Source organism: Dipodomys merriami, unplaced genomic scaffold (genome assembly GCF_024711535.1).
Source record: "Dipodomys merriami isolate MVZ:Mamm:240054 unplaced genomic scaffold, mDipMer1.0.p SCAF_90, whole genome shotgun sequence".
In the NCBI taxonomy this organism is placed as follows: Eukaryota; Metazoa; Chordata; class Mammalia; order Rodentia; family Heteromyidae; genus Dipodomys; species Dipodomys merriami.
Genome location: NW_027206513.1, coordinates 1,581,860 through 1,608,684, shown reverse-complemented (window position 1 = coordinate 1,608,684; position 26,825 = coordinate 1,581,860). Strand labels below are relative to the sequence as shown.

The following is a 26,825-nucleotide window of genomic DNA, read 5'->3' as shown; positions in this document are numbered from 1 at the left end:
TCTCCTCTGGATTATTCTTTATCTGTTCTAATCCCTGATTATCAGGATTGGGAATTGAGATACCTGAATTTGCCATTTTTCTAGAGTTTTTCCGGCTTACTCTGCCCATTTGAGATGAAGATAGCACCAGTTTTGTGCTAGAACACTATCTTAAGGCAACCATCAACCAAAGTTTGCATTTGTACAGTCAATAGTCTACAGATACAATCTAGTTCAACAGATACATCTATTCAACATCAAACTACTATATGTTAAAGGACTTCGAACCGCAGGAAAGAATTTGGAAAACCAGAAATTATTAGGATTAGGGAGAGATGTGGGTAAAAAATAGGAATAGATTGGTGTGGGGAGGCACAGGGAGAGTTAACTATGTCCTAATCACAATGCAGGAAATGGGTTGGGTAGGATGCAAGTAGAGAGAGAGAGAAATGGAAGAGATGGAAAGGGGAATGAAAAGAGACCAAAAAAAAAATAGAAACCTAAAAATTAATGTTATTATAGAGATTAAAAGACCATCTCTTTAGAGAGGAATGTGAATATGTTGAGAGAAATGGAGGGACATAGAGGAGATGTGAAAAACTTTAAGGATGGGAAAGGGAGAAGAAAAGATCAGAAGTTCAGTAGAGCTAGACAAAAAACTAAAAGATGATTAAGAAAGAAAGAAAAAGAGAAAGAAGACAAGAAAAGAAAGGAAAACGCTAATTCACATATTCCTAAAATAAAAATTATAAGAGGAGAAAAAAAACTTATTGGAAAACAATTATTTTTTCAGAAGAGGCAAAAATTAAATATTAATAAAAGTTTTAGAAGAGAAAAAAAATTTATATATATATATATAAGGTAACAAAAAAACAAAAAACAAACAAAAAAAGAAAAGAAGAAGAAGAAAAAAAAAGTCCTTTGATTTTTTTTTTGGGGGGGGAGGGGTGGGAAGAATCCTGTATCTCCCTTTTGTCTGTAGCCAGCCTCTTGTTGGAGTCTCTGGTCAGCTTGAGGTCCTGTGGCTTGATTGGTTTCTTAAGTCGGTTTGTTGGAAGAGGCAGAAAAATGCTCTGCTTTACCCAAGATTTTGAGATCCCCCTCCCAGGTTAGTTTTCTGGGAGGGTGATCAGCTTTGAGAATCACAAAAGAGGGGGATGCAGTGATGAGGCTAGGTTCTGGGTAGAGTTGAGGCCTTTCAACAAACAGTAGCTTATCCCTGGGGCTATTTTGTGATAAAACTCACAGCGCCCAGCCTGGAGCCATTCTCAGGGTTTCTGTTTTTCAATTGATTGTGGTGGCTGCTAGAGGGAGGGGCAGCCTCTGGCTCTGGTTACCCAGTGGGGAAAGCCACTCCAATGGCTGGCGCCTGATGGAGCTGAGTCTGGCAGGTCACTTCGCCGTTAAGTTCTTGTGACCTGCTAAATGACTCGTTTTATTCCAAGGCCTGAGCTGGAGCTAGCAGCTCCTCCGAGCTTTGTCGGTATCCAAGATGGAGATCACCGGTGCTGGGGGGGGAGGGGTGGCCTTCCCTCCTCTGCTCCCTGAGAAGGAGTGAGGACGTTGGGCTTGTACTCAGGCCGAGTCTTGGATCCTGGGTCGTCTCTGGTCTGCAAACTGCAGGATGAAGATGTTCGCTCCTTGTCGGTTCTTGTTGGTGTTGAGTAGAATTCGCTAGTCCGCTGCGTCTGGCTCCTTCGTCCCGGACTCTCTGTGTCTCAGGTATGACCCCGCGGCAGTGTTCGCCGTCGCGACCCTGCCGCCGCAGCGGCAGCTGCTGGCAGGTGCTCAGATGTGTCTTTTTGCCTTGGCTTCCCCTCTCTTGTCTAACTCTCTGTTCTGTGATGGCACACTTGGTGTGATTCTCTGGTTTAGGACTGTTCACTGGAACTCTAAAACTGCTTTCTATGCGAGAGCTTGTTCAGATTCCAGCTTCTCCTCCGCCATCTTCCTGGAACTCTGTGTTGGTAGCTTTAATGTAGCTTGGTTTGTGTTCTACTGGATAAATGCCCAGGACCAACAGACTCTCTCTCTCTCTCTCTCTCTCTCTCTCTCTCTCTCTCTCTCTCTCTCTCTCTCTCTCTCTCTGTCTCTCTCTCTCTCTGTCTCTCTCTCTATCTCTGTCTCTGTCTCTGTCTCTGTCTCTCTCTCTCTCTCTCTCTCTCACACACACACACACACACACATACACAATACATACACACATGTTGGTCCCCAAGGTGGAGAGCTCTGTGAATGTCTACAATATTGTAAAATATTCTGAGTCATGTCAACCAAGTTTGAAAGCCCTGCAAAAAAGACTCCACATTCCCCAGAAAACATAAACCTGATTTTGTTTTGTAACAGCTTTATGCAGACTAGTAAAACACTAAGTTGGGTGCGAATGGTGCATGTCTGTAATTTTAGCTACTCAGGAGGATGAGATTTGTGGAATCTCAATTTGAAGCCAGCCTGGGAAAGAAACTAGCACTCCATCTTCAATTATGTAACAAAAAACAAGATAGAGGGTGGCTCAAGTGGTAGAGCACCAGCTACAAAGAGGTAAGCTGAGTGAGAGCGCAAGGACCTGAGTTCAAGCCCTGATAGTGGCACCAAAAAGATAAAATAACACACTGGATATAACTCAGGTGTCTACTGATTGATATTGGAGATTAGAATGGATAAACAGATTGAGTCATAGGGCACATGATGGAAAATTATGTGATATTGCAAAGAAGCTTCACAACTATGTATAATGACTTAGATAAACCCTAGAAATAAAATAGTCAGTGAAAACACAGGTTGCAGGATTCCTCCTATGAACACCCTGTCTTCTCTATGGAACTTAGAGATAATAGTAGTAATAAACTAACACAAATAACCAAAGCATGGATCCTGAAAATAAACTATCTAGGGTCAAATCTCAGCTCTGTCATTCAGGAACCATGTAACCTTGAGCAAAATAGTGAATTCTGATTCTCAGTTTCCTCATCTGCAACTGGAAATAAAAACCTATCTCAGGATTAATAACTGTGAAGTGTTTAGAGCAGTGAACATGTAGCAAAGAACACAGGAGAAAGAAGAAATTCATCAGTGTGTTAGTTCTTAAGTTACATGATAGGTGTTTCTACAGATTCACTATATATATATATATATATATATAATAAAAAATGCCATGCCAAGGCTCTGTAAACTTATGCTTAAGAAGACCCTGGGCCACACACTGCCAGAGGTTCATACCAGTTATTCTAGCTACTCAAGAAGTTGAGATCTGAGGATCAAGGTTCAAAGGCAGCTCAGGCAGACAAATTCAAGAGACTCTTTTCTTCAATTAACCAGTAAAAAGCCAGAACTGGAGGCACAGCTCAAGTGGTATAGTGCAATTCTTGGAGAAAAAAATTGAGTTCAATACCCAGCACTGATGCTTCACACACACACACACACACACACACACACACACACACACACACACACACACACACACACACACACACAGAAGATACTGAAGGTAGGCAATAATGACATCTTGGGCAAAGCATACCTGCTTCTCAGCTGGTCCACAGCAGGTGCCACCCAGCTCTGAAGCAGAGCAAAGAGCCGTTTTTCTTTATACCGCTTGGTGTATTGAGCCAATAGTTCCTGGGCCACAACCTGTGAACATTTATCATGCATCAGCCATGTCTCAGAATGTAAAAAATACCAATGTAGTTAACTACTGTAAGGTAGTTAAGGTCTATTGCTACCTCCTAGGAAGGAATGAAATATGAGATTCTGTCCTTCCTGGGGCCCCCTTTGCCTATGGCAAACATGTGGTACTTACCCTTCCCCTCTAGCCTTCCCTCCCTGGGGCTGACTCCTCACTGTGTGCTGCTCTCTCTCCCCTTGTCTGTGCAGCCCCTGGCACTGGCCCTGAGACTAATTATTTAACTGACACTAGGCAAGTGACCCTAGTTAGTTAACCCTACTTGCCTCCCATGAACCAGATGGCAGATGTCTGTTTTCTTCATGCCTTTGATGTTCTCTGGGTGATCAGGCTTTGGGGAATGTGCAAATAAAGCACAGTGGATAGTTTGCAACAATAGGTACTAGACATGTGAGTGAGTCCATGGTTGGACCAACATAACTCTGTGGAGTCCCCACATTAATAAACCCAAGCAAGAGCAGAAACACCACACCATATGAACCAGCCCAAACAGCTGGCCTACAGAATTATAAGATCCCAAAATTACTGTGGTCTTTGCTACACTAAATTTCAAGGTGACTGTTACTAATCGAAACACATTGTTACCTTTCAATTAACAATTTCTTTATGTCACTTCACATATATATTTTTTCTTTGCATGACTTGGATTTTATTTTTGGTAGCACTGGGTTTCAAACTCAGTACTTTTCAGTTGCTAAATAGGCATTCTATTGTTTCAGTCATGTTTCCAGCTTTTTTTTCCTTGGCTATTTTTATAAAAATTGTAAAGATGATATACAGTGAGGTTACAGTTACATAAGTCAGCTAATGAGTATCTATCACTCTCCCTCATTTTCCCAGTTTTTTCCCTCCCAACCTCTCTCCCGCAACAAATTGTATAGTTCATTTCCAATATAGTGTCTAGTGAGTATCACTGTTGAATTAGTTCACGCTTTGACCACATGTTTTTATATGTCATATAAAGTGATCTATATGCTTTCATTCACCAGTAGTATATCACAAGTGGTATTTTAAGTTTGCATTGTTATACAGCATTTTCTTTATCTGTTTTGTGACTTCATAACACTCTGTGTTAAATCATAATTAAACATTCTCATTCAGTAGGATATTTAGGGTGCTTCTGGTTTTATTCTTTCTTGATAACCTAGAGGTCAAAATGTTCACTCAAATAGCATTGTTCTGTTTTCATTACTTGAGGATAAATACTATGGGCTTGATTGAATACCTCTCTTGGTAATGAGGGTTATTCGGGTCATGGGAGAAGACTAAAAACTTTATCAAGGCATCTTTACCTGAGGGAGTTTTGTTGGCACTAATGTGTGATGCAGGGATAGTTTAACCAACGAAAGACCATGTGTGACACCTAGTGTTCTGTCGAAGGCTAAGTGGTAAAATTTATGTGCGCTACTCCAGAGCCTGATTCATCTGCCCAAAGCTACCACATCAGATTACACAGTCTCAGACTGTGGAGGGAGTAAGCCCTCAAACTCCACTTTCAGCAAGAGATGTTTTAGGCCAGTATCCAGGGACTCAGACATTCTCTCCTTTTCCATTGCCATGGTAACCAGCACTGTTCCCAATTGAGATGGTCCTTAAGCTTGGCCCTCAGTCTGCATTTGAAGCTGCCATGTTGATACTATGTATAGATGCAGGCACTGGTATGTCATACAGTGATGTTTTTGGGTGGTAGTGCTAGAGCTTATTTATTTTAAATTTTTGGTGCTGAGGATCAAACCAGGGAGTAACACACACTAGGTAAGTGCCCTTACCACTAGACTACATTCCTCACCCACCCTCAGTTTGAACTTGGGTTCTTGTGTTTGTGAGTCTCCTGCTCTGCTTACTACTTAACCTCAGGTCTTTTTTTTTCTTTTTTCAGTTAAGCTGTCAGGCTTGTAGTCCTTGCCTGTGATCTTCCTACTTTCACCTCCCTCACTGCTGGAAACACAGGCCTGTACTCCTCTCATGAAACATTTTGTTGAGTTTAGAGCTAACATTTTGCTGGGACTGGTTTCAAACCACAATCTTACTGATCTGTACCACTGGAACAGATGAGACTACAGACTGCAACCCCCCAACTAGCTGATTTTGTTCTCATTATAAATTATTTTCCTTTGGTGTCTTTGAAGTACTACCTTGAATTTTAGAAATTATGTCTTCAGCTGGGATGGATCAAAGAACAGGAACACCTTTATGACAGTCACTGCTATATAAAATAAGTATGAAGTCCAAACACTACTAAGAATGGAGAATATGACCTAACCTCTGAATTAAAACTAAAACAGAACAGCAGTCAAGTTTCACAAATACATCCCCAAGATTAGCATTCTCATTATCTTGTTTTTGCTAATCTATTCATTTATTCTGGCTCTAATTCTATCTCCCTCTAGCTACACAAGTAACAGCATTCCAACATTTAAACAACTGCTTTTGCTCCATAGTTGTCCCTTGCTTCATTTTCTACTCTAATATGATGACATAGAACAGAACATGTTGGCTGATATATGGTCCTTCTTCTGCCTGAAATGTAGGTGCCAGGTGGGCAGGGGTGTTTACCCTTGTGCCATCTAACTGTATGACAGACTTAGGGGATGGGGCAGTCATTCTTGAATTAGTAAGTTTCTCTTCCTGTTTTCAGACTATTCAGTCCCTTAACAACTCCCTTTAACTTTGCCACTACGTCAGCCTTTCTGATCTAAGGAACTTAAATTGGGAAAATTAAATCACCCTAGCTAGAATTAAAATTAGAATGATATAATAATTGTGCTAAACTTAAAATAGGGAGAAATTGGGTTCTGGCTAATAGCACAGAAGCATTTAGAAGTGTCACTCGTTTTCTGGGTCATGAATCAACATGACTTTTTAAAAAATGAGGTTATTTTTTTCTACTGATGTCCTCATGGCAAAAGATTAAGGAATTGAAGCTATCAGCTACTGTGAGATTTGGGTGTCACATACTCTAGATACAATTCTTTATTTGGATAACTTCCTAGGAAAGGTAGCTGTTGGGTTTGTTTCCACTGCACAGACATTTTCTTAAGTACAATATGTTGTTTCATAGACATGTGTGATTTTCAATTGTTTTAGATGAGTCTTGCTATATAAACTGGGCCATCCTTGAACTGGCAATCTATCAGCTTCAATTTCTCAAGTGCTGGGATTACAGGTGCTCTCCTACCACCAACGTTGTTTTTGAACTTTCTATTTACAAGTATTTATTCAAGAGTAGTTGCAGGGGGCTGGGAAGGTGGCTTAGTGGTAGAGCGCTTGCCTTGCATGCATGAGGCCCTGGGTTTGATTTCTCAGCACCACATAAGCAAAAAGAAAAAAGCTGGAAGTGGCGCTGTGGTTCAAGTGGTAGAGCGCTAGCCTTGAGCTGAAGAGCTGAGGGACAGTGCCCAGGCCCAGAGTTCAGGCCCCACAACTGGACCCCCCCCCAAAAAAAAAGAGTAGTTGCAAAAGCAATACCAAGAAATTCTCTCTAGCTATCATCTAGATACCCCCCCCAAACTGATCTCACTTATAAAAATGATTATCAGCCAGGTACTAATGGTTTATGCCTGTAATTCTAGCCTACATGGGAGGCTAAGACTGGGAGTGGGTTGGGGCTATTTGGCATAGAAAAGTTCAGGACACTACTTCCCAACTGAGAGCTGGGTCTAGAGGCATGTCATCATAGCTATGACTGGAAGCCTGAAAGAGGCACTGCCCAGGTGAGGATATGGACAGGAAGTGAGACCTTATATAAACAAGCCATAAAAGAGCTGAGAGCATGGCTTAGTGATAAAGCACCTGTCTATTCATGCCTGGCAATGGAATCTCAGGCTGACTGAGCAAGCAGTCTGACACCAGTCTTGGCTTTCTTTTGTTTTGTCTCCTCTCCCTCTCCTCATCATTTCTTTTTTCTTTTTCTTTTCTTTTCTAAAACACCCTGTCTACAGTTGGAATCAAGCTATTATGTAGCCCACATTTGAAAACTGAGTCTGAACAATTGTGAGGAATATGACATCAGAGACACAGTTATAATAAATATCATATGCATCTGCAACACCCATTATCTAACACCAATAAATGTTATTTTTTAGGTCCAGTCGCTTTTCAAGGCATCCATGACAAAGCCAACGTTTCTGCACACAAAGTATTTTGCTGATTTATGTGGGCATAGTGATATATGGATTTAAAAGTCTAACAAGGAGTATTTGCTGCCAAAGCAGCAACATTAGAGCTGACTGGAATAGAAAAATCAGGAGTCCTAAGGAAAACCCAGCAGATAATTACTCTGCAACAAGGATGGGCTGGGTGTTGGGGCCTCACTCAGGTTTGTAGTACATGGGAGCCACTAGAATTGACAGTACTTACAGCACAAGGGGCTAATTCTGTTCCAAGGAACCCTGAAAAGGACCAGCTACATAACTGAGAGCTCGGGGAGAAATGAAAATGGAATGATGAAAATCTTTCAAAAATTATTCAGGATTTCAAGGTGAGGACAGCAGAGCCCAAGCAGAGGCCCTTCAGAGCATGGGGAGATATGCCACTGTGGAGGCTTTGCTTCAGCAATGGTCCTGGCTTTGGAAGTTCCCATGTAATTGGCATGAAAAATGGATGACACTCAGACATATGAAGGAGACATATGCATGCAAAAATATTATTTACTGTTTACCTGACATACAAATGTAATAGAGTATTACCTGGTGCCAGTGGCTCACGCCTGTAATTCTCGCTACTCAGGTGGCTGAGATCCAGCCTGGGCAGGAAAGTCCCTGAGACTAATCTCCAATAAACCACCAGAAAACCAGAAGTGGCACTGTGGCTCAAGTGGTAGAGTGCTTGCCTCAAGCTGAAGAGCTGAGGGACAGTGCCCAGGTATAGAGTTCAAGTCCCACAACTGACCAAAAAAAAAAAAATAGAGTGTCCTATGAATTTTGTTTTCTATAGCTAGGAACATTAAGTTTCTGAAGGGCAGCTCAGAGTCACCCGAGGAAGTGAAGTGAACATGATATTCCTGCAGACATGTTAGTTCTTCACCTTTCATAGATGCTGGGCATCCCACCATGGCAAGAGTTCTTTGAGGAGAATCTTTAAAATTTCTCTGGTAATGAGAGAGAGAAAGAAAGAGAAAAAGGAGGAGGAGGAAGAGGAGGAGGAGGAGGAAAAGAGAGAGAAAGGGAAAGGAGAAGGAAGAAGAGAAAGACAGAGGGAGGAAGAGGAGGAGGAAGAGGAGGAGGAGGAGGAAAAGAGAGAGAAAGGGAAAGGAGAAGGAAGAAGAGAAAGACAGAGAGAGGAAGGAAGAGGAGGAAGACGGGGGGGGGGGGAAGAGCCAAGAGAAGAGAGTTGACTATAAGTTAACACACAAACTAACAGGTATGATGCTAAGGCACACAAGGAATTCCTAAGTCTTAGACATGGATGTGACTTTTTTTTTAAAAAGGAGAAAATAAATATTTAGATCCAGCAAAAATTCTCACACATTTCAATTGAAGAGTGATTAGGGTTTTTTTTTTTTTTTGCTAGTTTTAGTTAAATCTGCATTCAGTTTAACTTATCTTCCTTTGTCTCTTTCCATTAGACAATGTTAGTGTATTCTTTGTATTTTCCTTTGTTCCTCTTTATCCTGTACTGTGTACAAGGTACATACTGTTGAGAATACTGGGGATTTAAGAGATGACTGAGACTAGTCCAATGGAGAAGCCAGCATAGATACCCAGGAGCACTGTTGGCAACTGTAAGGACACCACAAACCCAGAAGCACATCAAGCCAAAAGAAGATCTCCTCCCTGTGAAGATCAGGAAGCCCTTCTTGGAGGAGAGGAATTTGACTTCTGAGCCTTAAAGGGCAGAGATGCACCTTTAATTTGTTCATTCTCTTGTTCATTTAGTTATACAACATCTAAAATAGCAACAACAATCTCCTTTAAGTGTATTCGAAGGCTAAGCTCTGTTCTAAACTCTTTAGATGGAAAATTGATTTATTATAAGCTGATTTGTTGAATTGAAACTCATTTGCACAACTACTTAAAGATAATAGCAATAGCTGGACATTGGTGGCTCACATCTGTAATTCTAGCTACTCAGAAGGCTGAGATCTGAGGATTAAAGCTTGAAGCCAGACAGGGCAGAAAAGTCCATGAGGCTCTTATCTACAATTAACCAGCAAAAAACTGGAAGTAGAGCTGTGGCTCAAATGCCAACCTTGAGGAAAAAAGCTAAAGGATGGCACCCAGGCTCTAAATTCAAGTCTTAGCAATGGTACATACACACACACAAAGATAATAAAAGAAAAAAAACTGATTTGATACTTATGCTATCCTTAGGTAGCCAACAGACTAATTCTGTTGTCTGGATAAAACAGCAGAAGACTAAAGAGATTAAGCAAGTTGTCAGGGTCACACAGACAGGAAATAGAAAGGTGAGGACTTAAACCTAGAGTCCAAGTTCATAATAAATCTACACCTACACAACATGTACTATAAAGGTCAAGTATTGGGGGTCCAAAGAGAATGCAAGGACCCACAATGTGGCATCCTGGGCAGACAGGCAGGAAGAGACAGGTTGACAGTATATGCAGTACCTGCAGCTCAGTGGCCACAGAGGAGTGTGGCCTAGTCATACCTGACCTCAGCTCTGAACCTTGTCAGACAGTGAAGGACTGGGCTTTTCTGGATCATGAAGAGCACTCTCAATAACACAGAAGCTGAAGCAGAGGTACACGAGGCTGCCACCTGAGCCATGCCTGCTGTTCCCTTGTTGGAACTTCAGACCTGCAGAATCTGTAAGTGCAACATGATGGTTGAGGTTTCAGGCCTCAAAGGGTCCAGGTCCTTGGGTGACGTAGTTTGTTGCGTAGCAGTAGATGATGCAGGGACAGCTCCCCAGGGAGTTGTTCCTTCGTTCCCTGGGGTCTGTTCTCCCTCTCCCTGCATGTTATACACACCAGGGCCTCCCTGACATCACCCTCCTCCCACAGGCCCTCACCCTCAGCTCCAACTGGGCAGCAAATAGCCAGGTTGTTGGAACATAGCCAGGTTGTTTCACATCTCAGTAAGACCAGCATCTATGAACCAAACCCACCACATTAGAGAAAAGCCAGAACTATATTTGGTATAGAGGAAGAACACAAAACTTGTCATCTAATGGACCACCACACAGCCTTCATTGCAAACCTACTGTGTGCCTAGCATTCCAGTGGAGTGATTACAACCCCATGAGATAACCCTCATTTTACAAGTGAAGTCTCTAACTCTCAGAGATGCCTGGAATTCGTCATCAGAATGGATAAAACATATACTGTCCATGAGGCTGCCTTTCAGGCCTAAGTGGGTACCATTCCTCCAGAACCCCTCCTCTGTAGCCCCTTGTAGTTATGGCCTAATGCAGGGTCTTCTACAGTCAGTACCCACAAACTCCCAGGGATGTACTAGACCAAAGGACAGGAACTTTTGCTCCTGGTTTCTAAGGTAGTGGCTAGAGTAGAAATATTCAGAGGAATCAGGAGGCTGGAAGCCAAGAGCCACCCCATAGGCAGGTTTCTTTAACCATGCCCCTTCCTAGCCATTTCACATTCTAAAAAGTGTTTTACTTTCTCTTGAACAATTGGAAGGCCAGATCTCCTTGGGACCCCTGTCAGTGGGAACAGAATAGAAGCTTCAGTACCCTGGAAAGGGGCTAATGCCCTCTGTTTGTCCAGGTCTCCTCCTCCCATGCTCTGAGATTCCTGGATTGGCTGCCATTATTTAGGCCCCTACTTAGTCCTGAAGGCACATGGTTGGGTGCCTATTGGCATGCTCAGAGCACACTTGTCCTGAGGTGAGCCACAGACTTAAATTTCTGATCCATCCCCTTTTCTACTAAGAGGTAGAACATGGCCATGGCAATCATCACCCCCAGCCTCCTGAGCAGCCAAAGCTCAGACATGGGCATGCTGGCCTGACCTGGCTAGCGGAACCCAAAGTAATGCAGCTGGCAGATCTGAGGGAGGTCTTCCCTTGAGATTCTTCCCTTCCTGTGGGTGTATAGCAGCTGCTTTGAGACCCGGATGAGATGGTCCAGGGGATTCACCCCAGGGTGAGTTCAGTGAAACTAACCTGTGGGAAGAGGTGGGCTCTCGAGGACTGATGGACCCAATGGCTGGCCCTGGGTTTACTGTAAAAGATGGCAAGTGGCAGGTGTACCAATGGTAACTTGAGCAGTATATATTGACAAATGTATCCTGACTGATAATCCCACCAGGTACAAACTGAACTTCCAATGGTACTAGGTGTTCCCACCCCCAATGCAGGGCCCCTCTCATTCTCTCCACAATAGAGTCCCTCACTTCCACATCTGTTACCTCCTCCTAACACCCAAGCCACAGTGTCAAACTGTCCAGGGTGGTTGGAGTAGATGTTGCATGTCTACTGTTTGTTTGGTTTTTCATAACTGAAATAAGAAATGAACTGAAGCTTCAAATCTGCCATAAAATAAATAAACAGCAATGAGGAAAAGGTTAAAAGAGAGATCTGCAAATTGAGTAAAGTAGAAACCTCTTCTGAAGGGAAAAAAGGAAATTCTCTTCAATATTGACTTAAGTTGTTTCAAATTATAATGTTACTTACACATGCTAAAATATAAAACAAGATATAAACACTTTCTGTTTATAGCTCTTGTTCAACTTGAAACCATGAAATTAAATACAAGCAAAGCTACAAAACCAATGAGATTCACATCAACAGGCCTAAGAGCATGGCATGAACTTGGCGCAATCTTTGTGTGTGGAGCTCTTCGGAGTGGGCTTTCCTTTGGCTCTGCCAGCTGAGGCACAGGCCTGCTTTCCCCCACTTCCCTGTGGCTGTCGAGCCCTCCCTCCAGGACCACATCCCAGTCCCTGAGCCTTTGTTTGGCATAACTATGCCTTTTCAGTTATATCAAGCTGAAATCTTGTCTTCCCTCATGGCTCCTAAGGATAAATGATTTGGTCCCAAAGGCTTATAAACACACTAGCTCCTCCTCCTATGGTCTGAAAAAAAAAACTGAATGAAAAAATCCAGGAATAGTTCATACATTTTAGATGATGTTTATTTCACTACCTTATTCTAATTTTTCTGTTACTATCTAGTTATTATTGCTAATCTATTACTCTGCCAATATATAAGTTAAACTTTATCAGAAGTGTGATTACATAGGAAGTGTCTTCAGTACTCTCCTTGGTTTCTGGCATCTACCAGGGGTTTTGGAATATTCCTATGGACAGGGACAGATGACTGTTTAAGGTCGGTTGTTAAAAAAATTTACTTACCCCACTTAGACTATGTTCAGATTATCATCAAAATTAAAATACACAATTAATGCATCCTTGTCCAGAACCTATAGATGCAATGTTAAAATCACTATTTGTAAAACTAAGAGTCTGTGCAGAAAATGAAGGCATCTCTGGAAGAAGAAAAGTAAAGATAAACAAGTGGCCCAGATTCAGATGGCTCCCTTTCTCTGAAAGTTCACATATGGAATCCTTGAAGGGAGGTTTAAATATTTAGATGCTGCAACATCTGGTTTGGAAAACTTGGTGCCAGGTTTGTTATATGGGTCAGTGGATTTAGAAAGAGTAAAACAGAATGTCTGCTCAAACTACTGTGGTCAGCTTCTTAATAAGTATCCCCAAACCACTCCGAATTTTAAAAAAAAATGGATGATCACTTTTTGGAAATGCTTTAGATCAATTCTAGCCCCTACACAGCTCTCTTATTCCCAAATTTCCATTGTCACTACCTGTCTTCAATAAAGCCTGAGCTTCAATTCCAAGCATATTCTTGGCTACTCCACAGTCCTCACAGACTTCATTAGCCTCTGGCCTCATTGCCCATACCTCCTCTAGCTTTTTCTTCTATCATCATGGACAATTCTAGATGATACTTCCCATCAGTAGGTTTTCGGGAAGGAACCTTAACTACTTTCCCTAGTTCTTCTGGGCCCTCTGCTCTCCAGGAGACCTTTAGAAGAGAAGGCAGCTTCTATTTCAGAAGCTGTCATCCAGAGCTCTGTTTTCTCTGTGTGATCCAGATCTCAGCCCTTTAGAACTGATGTTCCATAGCCAAGCAACTGGGTTGAGCCAACCTTCACTCTTCTGATTCTTGAGGATATTTGTACTTTTCTCCTGGCATCTTCAACATCTCTACTTGCTGATCGCTGGGGCTCACCTACAGCCAGAGGACTGGGCAATAGTAAGACTGTTCTTTTTGGATCACTACATGGTTCCTTCCTGAAACAGAAGTTCCAGTTTTTCAGCCCAATATCTATTCTTCACCAACCATCATACCAGGCTGGTCTCAAGGTCACATTCAAGAACATGGTGGGAAATATTTGGGAATCTTTCTTTTTTATTTTTATATGGTTTTTTTATTGTAAAAATACTGTACAGAGGGGTTAAAGTTATATGAGTAAGGTAATGAGTAGATTTCCTGTTGAGCATTGTTACCTCTTCCTTTGTTTTCCCCCATCATCCTTTCCTTCCCCACCTCCCCAACTCCCCCCCCCCCGAAGCTATAAAGTTAGTTTTCAACATAGTGCCTTGTATATCTCATTGTTACAATGGGTCAACCTGTATCCTTGTTTCAGCATTTTATTATTTCCCTTCCCCTCCCCAAACTAGAAAATGTATATGCAAGATGCAGGGCACCAGAATCAAATACAGTGAAAACAGGGGTTATACCATGGGGAAAGAACATATAAAAGAAACAAACAAAAAATCACATAGTGCATTAAAAACAACAGCAACAGAGATGAAACCACTTGTGTCCCTATCTTGGGGTTCATATTGCTTAGCATCATCTTATATGGTCATATGTACATAGCTTTTGACCTTTTCTGCTTATCTAGTAAGATTATTCTAGACAAGTAGTAGTTATTGCAAATAAGGGAAACCATGGGTCTCATGTTTCTTTGGGCCTGGCTTACTTCACTTAATATAATTTTTTCCAAGTCTTTCCATTTGCTAACAAATGGGGTGATGCCATTCTTTCTGATGGAGGCATATAATTCATATGTGTGTGTGTGTGTGTGTGTGTGTGTGTGTGTGTGTGTGTGTGTGTGTGTTTATATCACATTTTCTTGATCCATTCATCTGCTGAGGGGCATTTGGGTTGGTTCCATATCTTAGCTATAGTGAAAAATGCTGCAATAAACATAGTTGTGCTGGTAGCTTTAGTATGGCCTTGTTTGTGATCATTTGGGTAAATGTCCGAAAGGGGTTGCTGGATTAGGGGAGCTCTATGTGGAATCTTTTGAGGAACCTCCATACTGCTTTCCGAAGTGGTTGAACAAGTTTACACTCGCACCAACAATGAATGCATCCCTTTTGACTGCCTTCATTTTCTTAAAAAACTTCCTGACTTAGTTACTCTCCACTTCTATTGCAAATAAGGGAATCCATGGGACCCATGTTTCTTTGGGCCTGGCTTACTTCACTTAATATAATTTTTTCCAAGTTTTTCCATTTCCTAACAAATGGGGCAACCCTTAGATATGTATTTTAATGTTTTTTATCTTTCATGCATTTGTTTCTAATGCATTTATAAGATTATCTCTTTGTTGTTTTGTATGTCCCTCCCCCACAGTATAACCCCTGCTTTCACTATATTTGATGTCAGTATAACTTGTGGAGGAGATGGGGAAAAACAAGTCGTTTAAGGATACAGGTGGACCTGTTGCAACAATGAGAAGTACAAGCTGTCATGTCGAAAACGAGCTTTACAACGTTGGTGCAGTGGGGGGGGGGGGGAGGAGGGGAGGATTGGCTGGGAGTGTGGGGGGGGAGGCTGGGAAGGGATGTGAAGGGTAAACAAAGGAGGAGGCTGCAATGCTTGATAAGAAACGTACGCATTATCCTGCCCATGTAATTGTAACCCCTCTGTACAGTATGTTCACACAAAAAATTAAATTAAATTAAAAAAAGAAGGACTATGTTTTAACAGCTTTAAATATACTTGATTTTTAAAAATGCAAGACAACTAAAAAACTAAAAGTCTCCTATTCAACCTCTTGCCTCTGATACCTCATTCCAGAAATACTCATTTTGTCAGTAGGTTTTGTTTTGGTAGCAGGAGAAGCTTCTAAGTGTCAAGGTCAAATAGATTCTCATGCCATGTTCCACAGTTGGAGCATGCTTTTTTTTGAGCCATCTGTTTTTCCTGGAGTCTTAATGGGCTTTTCTTTCTCTTGTTTCAAAAAGAAACATATGCCTTTTCCATCATATCACTAAAATCTTCTTGCTGCTTAACCATGCTATTTGTTCAACAGAAACCACTTCCTTTGCAAAGTCATTTTTTGATCCCTCCGCCCTCCTGGTCTAATCTAGAGTAATTGTTTTCTGGGCTTCCCACATAGCTACCACTTAGGTCTTTCTTTATGTATATTCATCTTGGGTTAGTTCCAGAGAGCATACATGTCTTATAAATTCTTCATGTCTTCTGCATATGGATATCTTCTTCCCAGCACCACCTGGAAGAGGCTGTCCTTTGTCCAGGGTATTTTTCTGTCACTTTTATCAGTCATCTGTTTGCTGCAGGTAGGTGGGCTTATTTCAGGATCCCTTTTCTGTTATTGGTCCAAGGCCTGTTTTCATGTCAGTAACATGTTTTTTTTGGTTCTTAGAACTTGATAGTATAGGTAGTGGCGCTGTAGCTCAAATGGTAGAGCACTAGCTTTGAGCTGAAGAGCTGAGGGACAGCGCTCAGGCCCAGAGTTCAAGCCCCATGACCGACAAAAACAAAAAACAAAAACAAAAACAAAGAAAGAACTTGATAGTATATCTTGAAATCAAGTATTACGTTATCTTTAAAAAAATTTTAATTTGATATTGCTTGGGCTATTTCAGGGTCTCTTGTGTTTCCATATAAATTTTAGCATTAAAATTTTTTTTTGTAGTTACTTAAAGATTCATTGCTCAGGAGACTGAGATCTGAGGATTGGGGTTCAAAGCCTACCCAGGTAGGAAAGTCTGTGAGACTGATCTCCAAATAACTTTCAAAATGTCAGAAGTGGAGTTGTAGCTCTAGTGGTAGAGTGCTAGACTTGAGAGAGAAAAACAAAAAACAAAAAACATAAAAACAAGGTCAGGGACAATACCCAGGCCCTGAGTTCAAGCCCCAGGAACAGTATCTATGTCACTTTGAATAGTATAGCCAGTTTAGCAATACCAGCCTTCCTTAAATCCATGAATATGGTCTTTACATTCTTTTTAGTCATTGGTTTCTTTAATTAGTGTTTTGCAATTCTCATGTTAGAGGACTTTTGCTTCATGGATTAAATTTATCCCTAGGTATTTTTTTAAGCTATCATTAACAGATTTCTTTCTCAGTCACCTTGTTAATTGGATATAAAAATGTTACTGATTTTTCTATATTGGCTTTATATCTTGCAATGTTACTAAATTTGTTTTTCATTTCTAATAACCTTTTGATGGTGTATTTCTTTTATGTATAAAATTATATCATGGGGCTGGGAAGGTGGCTCAGTGGTAGAGTGTGTGCCTTGCATATGAGGCCCTAGGTTCTATTCCTCAGTACCACATAAGCAGAAAAAGCTGGAAGTGGCACTTTGGTTCAAGTGGTAGGGTGCTAGCCTTGAGCTGAAGAGCTGAGGGACAGTGCTCAGGCCCAGAGTTCAGGCCCCATGACTGACAAAAAAAAAAATCATATCATCTGCAAAAAAAAAAAGGTTAGTTTGACTCCTACCTTCCACTTTGTATGGAAATCAACTCAAAGGGATCCGAGATCTAAATAATTTCTGACACTGAAACTACTAGAAGAAAACATATGGAAAACCTTGGTAAGGGCAACAGTTTGGGGGGGGGGGATATAATTTCAAAAGCACAGGAAACCAAAGCTAAAGTTGAGAAGTTTAGCAAATAATTGAATGTTTTCTCAGTCTGAGGTTTTGGAGAACTTTTTTGTCCTTTCTTGATGCTCTGTAAAGCTTTAAGCTGTTTAAAGGCACCTTTGCCTGTGAGCTCCACTAAGCCCTAGACTGTGCCTTTCTTCATTTCTGGGGAACTTTCTTTTATTTCTCTGTTTTGATCTGTATAACTGAAACCTCTTTCAGAAATACCCTAGATTTCCTAAACTGATCATCCATATCACTTAGCTTTTTTTCTTCATTCTTTTCCCTTGGTCTTTCTTCCTGAGCTTTACTTTGGGAATTTCCTTTGAATTTTATTTTTTAGTCTTTAGATTAGATTTTTTTTCTTTCCAAGTGTATGCTTTTAACTTGTGAGGCACGTATGGTTCTCTGAGTGCTCATTTTTCATGGCAGGCTGCCATTATTTTATTAATGTAGTTCATTGTACATCTCTGGGGTTACTAGTTAGTTTTCATTTCTCTGTTTTGCTTCTAGTTCCACTTGTTCATCTTTTTTTTTGGTCAATCGCGAGGCTTGAACTCTGGGCCTGGGCGCTCAGCTCTTCAGCTTAAGGCAAGTACTCTACCACTTGAGCCACAGCACCACTTCTAGTTTTCTGAGTGGTTTACTGGAGATAAGAGTCTCATAGTTTCCTGCCTGGGCTGGCTTTGAATTGCAATCCTCAGATCGCAACCTCCTGAGTAGTAGAATTACAGGCCACTGACGCCTGGCTAATGGTTTGTTCATCTTGCTCTTTCTTTTATATGCAGTTGATCTTCTCACAGTATCTGATCATCTTTAGTAGTTAATTGTATGGAATTATTGTTCATATTTTATATGATAATGGAATTATAGTTTGTTCCTTATTTTTAAAAATGAGTATTAAAGTTCTTAGGGGATGAAGAGCTTTGAAATCCACAAAACACTTTAAAATTATTTGTGCATGTACATACACAGACGATGAGAGAATTAGAGGGTATCTCCAGATATTTATTGTACTGATTTTTTTGGGGAGGGGGTCAGTTGTGGGGCTTGAACTCTGAGCCTGGGTGCTGTCCCTCAGCTCTTCAGCTCAAGGCTAGTGCTCTACCACTTGAGCCACAGCGCCACTTCTGGTTTTCTGGTGGTTTATTGGAGATTAGAGTCTCATGGATTTTCCTGCCTGGGCTGGCTTTGAACCGCGATCATTTCTGAGTAGCTAGGATACAAGCACGAGCCACTTGCACCTGGCTGTACTGATTTTTAAATTTTTCTCTTGAAATTTTTTCATAGTAAAAGTTGGAAATAAGAAAAAAAATCTGATGGTGCTTGATTGTTCTTCTCTGAATATCTTTAAGAAAATACCTTCAGAGGTATCAGGAATCAGCTTCTTTATGGGGAAACCAATTGTCACTTGGTCTCTTCACCCCTGCCCCTGTCCCTCTCCATTCAGCTTAACAGAAACTACAGAACCCAGTGGCTGATGCCTCACTGCTAGGACAAGATATGCATCAGTGTGCCTGTCCACAGCACAATTCAAGCCACTCCTACCAGGAAAAAAGGCTGGCCTTTCCCTACAGGAAAGGCCTGGCCTGGCCATACCACATCTTGATCAAGTCTAAGGTCTAGTGTGTTAAACAAGAGTATAGAAGAGATTTGGTTCTGAAGACTGGCTACTACAATCTGGCACTAAAGGATCCACTCCTCACTTGCTTGGACAAATAGTCTTTGCTGTTCTGGATGGTGAAGGAGGTAATATCACTGCCAGGTTTCCAGTCAGTGAGCACACATCATGCTATCAGCAGCTCTGAGACAGGAGGCTCTCTAACAGAAGCCACCTGGATCAGGCAAGAAGATGCTTCTGCTAGGCCTTCAGGTAATTTCACATTGGGTCATTTTTATTTTGCATATTTTCCCTGCAGGGTAATGGTCACTCTGTGCAAAGCCTCTCACTGCCATTCTTCAGGAAATATGCCAGGAAGGGTTATGTCTTGGTGTAGCTCTAATGAAGCTACAGAAAGTAATAATAGGATTCCATGGTTGCGAATAGTAATTGGATTTGGTGGAGGATGTAATTAAATTTCTCCAAGGGCCTATAACCTTTGCCCTGGGAAATAATAAAAGGGTTGGGAAATCTGTAATCTTGTTTATAGGGAAACATGGAAAATCTGAAGAAATTCTAGAGCACATCACTCCAACCATGGCACAGCAGTCCCAGCACCTTTAAGACCATGCGTTCCTCTTCAGAAAGAGTTGGAAGCACTGTGGGTAATTCCAGAATGTCATGAATCTCTGCAACCAGTTTCTGACCCTTGTCTCCTGAGGTTTCTTTCTCTCATTAGGAGAATCCATTTTTTGCACAAAAGGTGGCCTCCGGAGGACAGGCAGATGCCAACACAGAAGAGGAAGAGTGAATAGACAGTGCAGGCAGCCAGTACTGTCTCACTTGTTATGTAAGCATTGACCATGGAGACTAGACAGTTTGGCAACTCTGGGTACATGGGGCTGTCCACAGGTGTCATATTATGGTGTGTTGACTAGTGGCAAGCAGGCAAGCTGCCTTCACCAAGTGAATATACTCAGAGATATAGTCACCTAAGGGGACCAATTGCGGGCACTCCCCACAGCAAGCAGATGGCAGGAGATACAGCTGATGCTACTGCTGTGGTCAAATGTTCTGATGAGGGAAACTGGCAGTTCTTGTTAGGCATACCTTTGTGGGAATGCCCAGCTCTCTGTCCCAATACCTCTTCTACTCTGTGTCCCTGTGATCCTATATCTCTTCAGAGTTGGCCAAGAGAAACAACTTTATCCCCAGCTGTGTCTGCTCAAATTGATCTATCAATTTCATTCCCATTTTATACCGTGCATTCCATCCTCCAGAAATTAATCAGAGGCAAGCACATGTGCAAATGACACATCTGGCAAAGAACTTGGTCTAGCATACATAAAGAACTCTTAGATTTCAACAGAGAAAACTTTACAGCGTCTTTCATAGGGTAAACATTTTTTAGTTTTACTAAAGTTTATAGTTTATTAATTTTTTGTTTTTTGAATTATGCTTTTGATGTCAATACTAGGAATTTTCTCCTAATGTCAGATCTTAAGAAATAGTTCCCAAGAATTCTATATTTTACAATTTATTTTTAGGTAACTATATAAAATACAAATTTTCACAAAAGATGAGAAGTTTAGGTTGAGGTTTATTTTACTACATTTACAATAAATTTACAAGTATCCAAATTAGTCCAGCACTATTTATTGAAAAAGTGTCTTTTTCTCCCATTAAATTACTATTATAGTTGTCAAAAATGAACAGGCATATTTTCATGAGATTCCTTCTGAGCTCCCTGTTCTGTTCCAATTACCCATGTGTATATCCTTTTATCAATAGTACACCATTTGGGTTGCTGGAGCCATAGGAACTTTATTTAAGCTATTCTACACCCTGTACTTTTCCATGTAAATTTTGAAACTATAATGGTAGCTATAATTTTTGAAGATTATCTTTTTTTATTTTATTGTGAAAATGGCATATAGAGAGCTTACAATTACATGGGCAAGGTAATGAGTACATTTCTTATCAAGCATTGTTGCCTCCTCCTTTGTTTCCCCTTTCCATCCCTTCCAATCTTCCCCCTGCCCCACTCCCCCCATTCCCCGCCAAAGTTGTAAAGTTCGCTTTTCGACATAACGTCTTGTACATCTCATTGTTGCGATGGGTCCACCTGTATCCCTATTTAAACAACTTGGTTTTTTTCCTTCCCCTCCACAAATTATACCAACATCAAATACAGGGAAAACAGGGGTTATACCATGGGGGAAGGACATACAAAAAAATCATCTTATGAATATGTTAGAAATAATCACAAGAAAGAAAAAAAAACATTTGAGTCCTTATCTTGGAGTTCATTTTGCCTAGCATCAATTTATCTGACCATTTCTGCTTGTCTCAGACATATATTAGTAATTGCAAATAAGGGAAAGTAGTATGGAGGTTCCTCAAAAGACTCCACATAGAGCTCCCTTATGACCCAGCATTCCCAGTTTTGGGCATTTACCCAAATGATCACAAATAAGACCATACTAAAGCTACCAGAACAACTATGTTTATTGCAGCATTCTTTACCATAGCTAAGATATGGAACCAACCCAGATGCCCCTCAGTAGATGAATGGATCAAGAAAATGTGGTATATATATACAATGGAATTCTATGCCTCCATCAGAAAGAATGACATTGTAGATTATCTTTATTAAATTTAGATATTCACTTCTTTGCTAGTTGGCTGAAAGGTTTCACCATAAAAAGATGACTGAGTTTTGTCAAATGATTCTGTGTAAATTAATATGATCATACAACTCTTTTTTCTTTAATCTGCTGATATGGTGAATTGTGTTTGACTGACTTTTGCAAGTTGAAGCAACCTTGCTTCAATTAGTGGAATAAAGACTAACAGGTCTTTACTGTGATCTGTGCTTCTTTTTATGAATTGACAAATTTAGTTTGTTAGTATTTTGTTGAGGATTTTAGTATCTAGGTTCATGAGAGATGGAATACAGTTTTACTTTAAAAAATTCTATTGTCTTTTAGTACCTAGGTAATTGTATTCTTTTAAAACCAGGTGCAAAATATTCTTTCCTGTCCCACACTCTAGAAGAGAATGGGTAAAACTCCTTAATGGGTATATATGCATAATGAGATATTACTCAGTTATGAAGAATAAAATCAGAAGATGGTAGAAAATGGCTAAAGATTATCTGAAGTGCTGTCTTCCCACATAATCTCTTTTTGTGGCATATTTCTTTTACAATAAACTTTCCTACCACTTTCACAAACATTAAGAATAAAATAATGTTGTTTGTGAAAATAATGGATGAAATAGGAGATTATTATGTTAAGCATGACAAATATTCCACACTTTCTCTCAAAAACTTAAAAAAATCATTTTTGGCAAACCTAGAAAATAGGCCATGCGGGAGAGGGGAGGGGATAAGCAGAGAGGAGAGAAGGAGGGGGGCAATAGAGGTGGTAGGGAGGATGTATACTCTCAAAGTATGAAGTACGCACATACAAAAATGCTACTGTGAAACCCATTAATCCTACAATTTATTGTGAGGAAACAATTACCGTATTAAAACATAAAATGTGTTGCTTACTTTCTCAGCTCCTGGAGCTACTGCTTTTCTATTCCTGTTTTTCTTGTTACTGATTTCTACTTTCATTCTACTATATTGAAAAATATATTCTGAATCATCTAAATTCTTTTAAATTTATTGATATTTCTTTTATGGCCAAGGATATACTCTATCTGTATTTCTTCCATATACATTGAGCAAAAAAACATCAGAAGCTGTTACAATTGTTACCTCAGATATCAAATATATTAACCTTGGGAGTGTATTATTTTTATACCTGTTTTTAGCCATCTCAAGATACTTTCCTTTATGAAATTCTAAGCTTCCCATTAGCTTATTCTTTTCTGTCTAGAGAACTTCCTTTAACCACCTTTTAAACACAGATGTGCTAGTAAACCAAATTCTCTTGGTTTTCCTTAACCAGAAAATATTTTTATTTTCTCTTCATCCTGGAAAGATATTTCCACTCTTTTACGGGGAGTTTCTTTGGGTTTCTCTTAGTTGAGGTTCACTTAGTGCTTTGGATCTGTAGTTGTATACCTTTCAACAGATTTGAGGTATACCTAGCCATTATTACCTTGGGTATTTAATCATCCTATTTCTTCTTTCTTCTCTTGATGCTGTAACATAATGTCTTAACTCTTTTGTATTGTTAACCAAGTTTCTGAGATTCTAAATTTTGAGTTGTTCATATTGGACAGAATTTATTGATCTGACAGTTCACTGATTCTATTCTCTATCTTTACCCCAACATTTGGGCCATTCTGCAAATCCACTATTTCAGTTATTGTATTTTTCAATTCTATTATTTACATTTGGCCCTCCTCCCTTTTTATTTTTTTATTTTTTTTACTGTTTTCTTGGCTTACTGAGAGTTTTATATTGTTTTTACTTGTCTCAGAGGAATTTGCAAATAACATTGAAGCATTTTTTCTGATGATTACTTTAAAATCCTTGTCATGAGTAGCTAGCAAGATAAATAGAAAGCCCACAGAATGGGAGAAGATCTTTACTAAATATACATCAGGCAAGAGCATCATATCTAAAATATACTTAGGGGCTGGGAAGGTGGCTCAGTGGTAGAGCGCTTGTCTTGCATGCATGAGGCCCTGGGTTCGATTCCCCAGCACCACATAAGCAAAAAGAAAAAAAGCCAGAAGTGGCGCTGTGGCTCAAGTGGTAGAGCGCTAGCCTTGAGCTGAAAAGCTGAGGGACAGTGCCCAGGCCCAGAGTTCAGGCCCACAACCGGACCCGAAAAAAATATACTTAGACCTCAAAAATTAAACCTCCCAAAAAAACAAACCCTCAAATAAACAATATCCCAATTAATAAGTGGGCTAAAAACTTAAAGAGAGACTTCTCTGAAGAAGAAAAAGGAATGGCCAATAGACATATGAAGAAATGTACAACATTTCTGGCCATAAAAGAAATGCAAATCAAGACAACATTGAGATTCCACCTCACCCTAGTTAGAATAGCTATTATCAAGGAAACTAACAATAACAGATGTTGGTGGGATGTGGCCAAAAGGGAATGCTAGTACACAGTTGGTGCTAATGTAAACTTGTTCAACTACTCTGGAAAGCAGTATGAAGGTTCCTCAAAAAACTAAACATAGAGCTTCCCTATGACCCAGCAATCCCACTCCTGGGCATCTACCCAACTGACCACAAACCAAACTGCACTAAAGCCACAAGCACAACCATGTTCATTGCAGCATTGTTTACCATACCTAAGATATGGAATCAACCCAGATCCTCCTCAGTGGATGAATGTATCAGGAAAATGGTATATATTCATACAATGGAATTCTATGCAAACATCAGAAAGAATGACATTGCCCCATTTGTAAGGAAATGGAAAGACTTGGAAAAAATTATACTAAGCGAAGTAAGCCAGAACCAAAGAAACATAGGCTGTATGTTTTCCCTCATTTGTTATGATTAGAATGTGCCTATCAATCTACAAGTAAACCCAATGGACAGTAAAAGACAAATAATTACACTTGGACATGGATTAATTAAACAGCATTCTAAATATTCACACAGTGAGAACAAAGGAAGATATTCTTCAGAGAAGATCACAAGGACTCAATAGCTATGCACATATGATCATACAGAATGATGCTTATCAAAATGAACTCCAAGAAATGGAAACTAGAGGTTTTTTTTATTGTAGTGTGTACATTTTTTCTTTTTTTAATTCCCCTTTGTCGCTTTTTTAAATTTCTATACCCTCTGTCTTGTATGTGTTTGCCTGATTTGGGGAGGGAAAGGGGAAGCATAGAAATGGTGAGACAAAGGGTGAACCAATTCAGCAGTGATACTTACTAGACACTCTGTTGGAAATGGACTTTATAAATTGTGGAGGAGGGGAGACTGGAGGGGGAAAACTGAGAGCAAATGAGGGGGGAGGTGACACTGTTCAAAAGGAAATGTACTCATTATCTAACTTACATAACTATAACACTTCTGTACATCATCACCTTTACAATAAAATTTTGAAAATTAAAAATAATTATAAAAAATAAATTGAGTTTCAGTCAAAAAATCCTTGTTATAATTCCAATGTCTGGTTTTCCTCAGTGCCAGCATTTATTGATTTTTCTCATTTAAGTTGTATTTTTTCTGCTTCTTTTTTTTTTTATTAGGAAGTACTGAAAATTTTATCCAGGCTATTTGGGTAATATATTGTGAGATCCTATTTAAACCTGAAATATAGCAAAGGGTCCTGAGGTCCTGATAGGTATGTTCATCTCTCTGTTGGATCTTACCAACACTATCCTGGCACAATTTTTAAAATTGAGATATATGGGAAGCAATAAAGAAACCCAAATAAATTATTGCGTTTCATCCCTGGAGTCCCAAGATCCCTAGGAAGCTGCCTTCTCCCTTTCTCCTTTCAGAGTATCTTTTTGCCACTTGTTTATGGGTTACATTCAGGATATTTAGTGTAAGAGGTAGGACCTAGGGGAATGTGGCTGCTCCATGTTAGCAGACCAGAAGTTACCATTCTTCTTGTTGAAAAACATAAATGTGATCATATTATATATACACCTTTGTATCATTTTTACTTACCATATGCTTCTAGTTTCAACTAAAACCAAAACTCTTTGCAAGTGTTCGTTTTTAAAAACTATATAATTCCATACCAAGTGGTCAGAACATGATTTACACAATAATTTTTCTGTAATACACAATTTACATTTAGAATGTTTATGCCATAAAGATTTTCTGTATTTAGGATTATCACCTTAGAGCCCCAAGAGTAGAATTGTATATTTTGATATCAACATATAAGAAGGCCTTTTGAGCTCTCACTGACTAGGGGACTTTAGCATGCTCTTAGACATGAGCCATTTAATGGGAATAAAGTATGTTTTGATTTTCCTCGTATGTAGAATCAAGTACTATAAACATACATATGAATACATATATATGTGTACATATAAATATACCCACATATATATAATATGATTCTAACTGTGGGAAAGTTTGGGGATTGTCAGGGGGAGGGAGGGAGGATGAGAATAATATGAGATAGTGATATGAAAGTATCTTATGTCTATATATAAAGGTGGCCTAAGGAAACTGACTGAAAGCTATTAAATAATAGAAGGGTAAGAAGGACTTGGAGAGAGCAACAGAGGGATTATCTGAGCAATGCATACTACATGCAGGTATGAAATACCATGAGACACTCTATTTACACAATTAATATGTACTAGAGAAAATTAATGACAACAATGTTTTACAAGCTCACCAGTGGAATATAGGGAGGGTCAATGGAATGGGCAAAGGAGGGTGGATATGATTTAAGAACTTCATATGCATATATAGAAAGAACAATAAAACCTGGTCAAATTATTTTAAGATGGGGGAGATAGGCTAGAAAGAGAGTGATAGAGGGAGTGAACTTGATCAGGGTACATGGCATGCATGCATGGAAATATCACAATGAAACCCCCTTTACTATATGCTGCTGGATACCTTTGGTTCATATCTATAATCCTAACTAACCAGGAGACTGATATCTGAGAATCAGATTGCAGTTCAAAGCCAACCTTGGCAGAAGAGCTCACAAGATTCCATCTCCAAAATAGCCACAAAAAACTGGCCTGGAGGCATGGCTCCAAGCCAAGCAAGCAAGCCAAGCAAGTGCAAGGCACATAACAACCCATA

The 26,825-nt window shown here is 39.9% G+C and overlaps 1 protein-coding gene across 1 annotated transcript in view; it reads right to left on the bottom strand.

Moving 5' to 3' along the window:
• The window catches only part of Acoxl (acyl-CoA oxidase like), a 366,861-nt gene that overhangs the window by 106,050 nt on the left and 233,986 nt on the right, over positions 1 to 26,825 (bottom strand). The window contains 1 exon segment of the mRNA XM_070013290.1: positions 3,500 to 3,609. Coding sequence (XP_069869391.1) covers positions 3,500 to 3,609 — 110 coding nt within the window.